This window comes from Ostrinia nubilalis (assembly GCF_963855985.1).
Source record: "Ostrinia nubilalis chromosome W unlocalized genomic scaffold, ilOstNubi1.1 SUPER_W_unloc_2, whole genome shotgun sequence".
Taxonomy (NCBI): Eukaryota; Metazoa; Arthropoda; class Insecta; order Lepidoptera; family Crambidae; genus Ostrinia; species Ostrinia nubilalis.
The window spans coordinates 405,872-411,487 of NW_026973569.1; the positions used below are offsets into that span (position 1 = coordinate 405,872).

Below are 5,616 nucleotides of genomic sequence, written 5' to 3' on the forward strand. Positions count from 1 at the left end.
ATTTTATGTCATGTAAGCAAAAATAATAGGAGCGTTTTACCCTGAAATAAAACGCATATTAAAATACTTACCTCACTGGAAGCTTTATATTATTGAGATAGCATTTCCGTTTCCCGTCGATTTTCCTACCCTTTTTAGTACTTGTATTGACTTCGTGTTTCCGGCTCAGTGGCGACACCTGGTGATTGCGCGCCATTTTTAGTTTTCGTAAAAAGCATGGCGCCTTTTTGGTTCATTGGCTCAATTATATCACCAGGCAGGAATGGAAGTGAAAGCTTCCAGTGAGGTAAGTATTTTAATATGCGTTTTATTTCAGGGTAAAACGCTCCTATTAAAAAACTTGACCGTCACTGGAAGCTTTATATTATTGAGACCTGTTTGTTGTCGCCTGGTGACGTCACTTAGGAAAACACTGATACCTTGCGCCAATGTGATAAATTTATAAAAATAAACACAATTTCTGATTAAGAACATTTATTTTATTTAATACATAAACCTTAAATTATACTTAAATATGAATTTAGTAATCATTTAAGTAGGTACATATTTTTGTAATTATTACAATTAGGTAATCAATTTACTGGGTTAAATAATTGAGTTACATTTTCTGAATTAATATTTCTTATAATCTCGCGTCTATAGAACTTTTGGAATGTTTTAGCTGATTGCCAATTTCCACGAGCAAGAATTTAGTCTAAAGGATGATTTTCCACCCAACTTTTGGAAGCTACAGCTGATCTCACGCTGCCTGGAGTGGCAGTAATGCCAGCTTCTTGAAATACTGTTTTTATCCATCCCGCTATAACTGTACGTGAAGCAGGTTTCGGTTGACCTCTTACTGTGATGAATAAACTAGATGATTTTGAAGCTTCACGTCGATCGTTCATCAAAAGTATTGTCCTTTCAATCCAATAGGGGGGATTTAAATTATTGTTATTTGGATTAACTAACAATTTCCAACCAGACTGTCTATATGTATTACTATCGGTCTTAGAACCGAATTCTGGCCAGAATATTACATGTTCGCTAGTTTTAATGTAATGTCTAGGATCAACTTTAAGTAAAGTTAGGTCATGTATACGCCTACCTGAACAAAGTAGTAATAAAATCGCAGCATGACGTGATGTTTGAAACATATTGTTTGTATCAACGGTATACTTCGATAAATGCTGAATTAGTTTACCGACGTCCCATACAGGTGGTTTGGTGTTCTTTGGTTTTTCAAAAGCGATGGATTTTAAAATGTGTTTTACTAAAACGTGTGAGCTTAATTGACCTGATATTTCAGCGTTACATAACGTAGAAACTACGAGCTAGCGCTACATAACGTTGTAAGACAAATTGTGAATCAAGTATAAATCAGATAAGAATTGTGCTAATTGTGGGCCAGTAGGACTGTTTATATTAATGCCATTAGTAGTGGCCCAAGAACACCAACGTTTCCACGCGACCTCATAAGTTTTCAAGGTAGATTTTCGCCGGGAATTTTTAAGTAGGGATACTTGTTGAGGATTCCATGTTTCTACCGCCTCGGACCACCCCCACATCTCCATACCTCTAGAACCAGGTTCTCTACGTTCGGAGGAGGTAGCCCCGTTGTTGTGTCGACAAGATGTCTCTGAAGGTTCCTCAAGGTTAACGGAGCCGCGAGTGCCCGAGCTTTGATGTCTGCGCGCCAGTATACTTTCTCCCACCGAGGCACCACTATTAGAAACACCCCCGTTGACTGATTTAGGTGAATCAGGACTTTGGGTATTAGAAACGGTGGTGGAAATACCCACGCGAGGGGGTAGTTCCATGGAACACTGAACGCGTCGTGAAATAGAGCTTGATGATCTGTCTGATCCAATGATACGTAATTGCTGATTACGTGTGCTGTCTTCGAGGCAAATAGGTCTATCACTGGATATCCCCATTTCGCAAATACTATGTCTACGCCTGGTGCCAGTAAGTGCCATTCTGGAGGTGTGCGAAGGCGTGATAAATGGTCGGCATGATTGTTGTATTTTCCTGGTATGTAATGTATTTTGAAATATATTTGATGTTGATCTAGTAGATTCAAAATTTGGTGTGTTATTTCCAATAGGGGTAACGACTTTGTGCCTCCTTCTTTTCGGAGATGTGCTACTGCAGTCTTGCTGTCGCATTGTATGAGAATCGAACTGTGGTGGAGTTCGTGAATCTGGCATTGGAGGGCATGCAGTATGGCAAGCATTTCTTTTTGGTTGCAATGCAATCCTTTCTCTACTGAAGTCCAACTTCCTGAGATTGCTCGATTGTTTAGCTGCGCTCCCCAAGCCTGATCTGAAGCATCCGTTGTCAAAAAGTGACTCGGTGGAGGGTAGTGTATTGCTGTTGCTAATTGAGAGTTCTCCATCCACCACATCAATTCTTCGTACACTTCTTGAGGTATTGGGAATTCCTTCACCGATTGTTCGGGTAGTGAGTTTAGTAACCTCATTAAGTACCGATGATTGAGCCGACCTCGAGGTACCACAAAACTGGCAAAGTTCAGAATCCCTATTATTTTTTGTAATTCTTTTACAGTTATTTTCATTCGCTCTAGAACTTGATTTATTTGTTTTTTGATTGATGATCTTTTTTCGACAGGTAGACTTTTCTGATTGGTCCAAGTTCTCCACATTACAACTGTCTACAGCATTTTTGCGCACGGGTTATGCATAGCTTATTTTTATTGCTTTATGACCTAGAATTAAGAATAACAACAAAAAATTGTTCTGAATTTGCTTTTATGTGTAAAAAATAGAAAAATTCATATCAATGAATGTATGAAACATGAACATAGAGATGGTTCAATTTGTTGCCAAATATATTTTTTTCTTTCTTTCTTTCATTCTTTCTAACTATTAAAACATACCAAACATCCATTTAAGATTCATTCTCACAAGAGAAAATTTAAAATAGAGTCCAAATATTTATTAAAAATGAAAAGTTCTAATTTCCTGTCACGTTCCATAGAAGATTTTTCGCATAAAAATCTAACCCTATCATGCTTTTAGTATACTGGCCTTGGTAACGTCGTCTCTCAAATCTCACTATATTTTGATGAAAGCGTGCCCCTTGTTCTTGCGAATAAGCCCCCATAATTATTTATAAATATATCCCAATGAGAATGGGGCGTGCATCTTTAGAGACATTCTACTATGAAGATGGAAAATTCAAATCGCTATAACTTCTTAAAAAGCAAATATTTTCGATTTGTAATCGCACTTTTTTATATAAATTTGCTTATATAATCAGAATATAATAAGTAAAATCCATGCGCAAAAAAAATTTTTTTTTTTGTTGACCGGTGTTATGCCCAAATAAATTATGCTCTTTTGGGGATGAAGTATGGATTTCTTGAAATTGACTTGCCATCCTAGATTTTTTAGAGTTTGTACTGTGTGACTGACATGATCGTGTAAGATTCTTGGATTTTGATTTACTATCAAAATGTCGTCTAGGTACACAACGATTCTCATGTTCCACGTTTCTCGTAGCGTTTGAGCCACCCAATTCGTTAACATTGAGAATGTTTTTGGAGCTGTGCTCAAACCGAATGGAAGGCAAGTCATTTCCAATAACTCCCCGTCGTATACGAGTCTTAGAAAGCGTCTGTGTGGCTTTGCTATTTTTAAATGAAAGTATGCTTGGGATATGTCTATCTTGCACATCCAGTCGTGAGGTTGCAGGAAATGTGGGATGCGATACATATTTATTAAATGGAAGGGTTCGGTCAGCACATATTCGTTTAATGCTTTGAGGTTGAATATAGGACGGGCCGAGCCGTCGGGTTTCGGCACAAGAAACAGAGGGGAAATGAAACTTGGTGACGGTTGCGCATTCTTTAGAACGCCCTGCTTTTTCATTTTTTGAATTATTGTGGTCATGCAATCCGAAACAGGAGTTTGGAATGGACAATTGACTACATCCGGGTATATAAGTGGAGGTTTTTGATAAAAGGGGATTCGATATCCTTGTATTATTTTTAAAAGAATTATTGGTGCCTTCATTTCCCTCCATTTCGAATGGTAATCTGCTAACTGACCTGCTTGAAACCGTTCCGAGTCATTGTTTGTATCATTTGGCAGTATCTTTGGTAGTTTTTGGAGCATTGGAGCGTCCTCGGTTACCTCTGTATTCGGGCCGCGAGCCTCGATTATGGAATGCACCTCTGGCATTAAAATGGTAAGAGGGTTGACCTCTCGAAGGGAAGCTGGCCTGAGCATATCCACCCCGCGAGGGTGGGTTGTGGTTGGCAGTATATGCATATGTGGGAAAGCCAGAGTCGGGAAAAGAATATTGGGTCCCACGCGATGGGACGGTAGGTTTACGCACGCCTTGCCCCCGCGAGGGGCGGCGATTTGATGAATTGCCTTTTTGTTGGGCAGATTCGTCGGACTTTAATGGCCAAAATGCTTTACGAACACCTCCAGCTTTTTCTAAAATAGACGTTAACTTCTCTGGATCAAATAAATTTGTATGTGTTGGAGGTATTCTGTTTAAAGAAGCCTTGATTAGGGGGTCTCGCACTTGACTAGTAATCGATTCTCGTCTCATTTCAACAGTTTCTGCCCGGTGGCCACAAACTAATTGTAAGAGATCAGAAGATATTTTGTGGAAGTCTCCTTTTTGAAAAAGTTCTTCCACTTTTGCATTTAAATTATCAAAAGTTACATTTGTATTCTTGGCCCAAAAAAGAAGATTGCGAATACTTTCTTGTAAAGTTTCTTTTTGTTTTAGTAAGCAGTACGTTATAGCTGCATAAGCTTTCTCGGTGTTTGCCAAATGACGAAGGTTATCATACATTTTTACCTCCTCGTTTGTTTCCAAGTCTATGAAACCTGGAGTGTGATTGTATAATTTTTGTGTATCAGCGTATCTTACTTCTGACCAAGAACTATTGCCAAAACGTTGTATATCAAGAAGGAATTTAAGGTACTGATCAGGTGTCTTTGGTACTGTGGGTTCTTTAAGCTTAGTTTCAATATCAAATGTAAACCCTGAAGCCCAATTTTGACATTCCGAGTCGCCACATTGATCCCCAGTAAAAGAAGTTTGTTGGTCATATAAATCGCCACTAACCCCTGAATATATGGATAAATTATCACACGCCTCATTATTATTGGTGGTTGAAGCCAGTTGTTTACGAATTTCCCCCATTTCGTTAAACAGTTTATCTATCATCCGGTTAGAATAACGCGAACGCTTACTTTTCTTATGGCGCCGGCGGTGTAATCGTTTACCTCGTTTGCCGGACGATGATGAAGAGCTCGAGGAGCTGCTGCTCGAGCTGCTGCTGGTGCTCCGGGCCCGCTTGCGAGACGTCCCGCTCGGGCCAGGCACAGGTGGCGGCGGCTGAGGGTCACCCGCCGAATCTTTTTCAGGATTATCCATTTCTAACAAAATCAAATTAAATTTAACGTCAGCTGCTAATAGAACCGGAAAGTCACGAAAGTTTTTCAAATATTTTACACAATATGATACGAACGGAAAAACCGTTAAATTTAATTATCATATCACTACGTTACATTATTCTTTATAAAAAAGGTTATAATTACAATATTAGTAACGAATGGTACACGATACAATCGTAATTTTCAAATAGTAACA

General features: G+C 38.9%; 1 protein-coding gene across 1 annotated transcript; it reads right to left on the reverse strand.

Moving 5' to 3' along the window:
• Window positions 1-1,319: 1,319 nt before the first annotated feature.
• Window positions 1,320-5,400, reverse strand: LOC135087389 (uncharacterized protein DDB_G0271670-like). The gene is made up of 2 exons (XM_063982156.1): window positions 5,250-5,400; window positions 1,320-2,422 (listed from the first exon to the last, which is right to left on the reverse strand). Exons 1-2 carry the CDS (start codon window positions 5,398-5,400, stop codon window positions 1,320-1,322), a joined length of 1,254 nt encoding a protein of 417 aa, XP_063838226.1.
• Window positions 5,401-5,616: the final 216 nt, after the last annotated feature.

Coding starts and splice junctions, on each gene's coding strand:
- LOC135087389 (XM_063982156.1), bottom strand. CDS start 5,400: ATGGATAATCCTGAAAAAGATTCGGCGGGTGACCCTCAGCCGCCGCCA. Junction 2,423..5,249: donor ATCATCGTCCGGCAAACGAG/GTAAACGATTAC, acceptor CAATCGGTGAAG/GAATTCCCAATACCTCAAGA.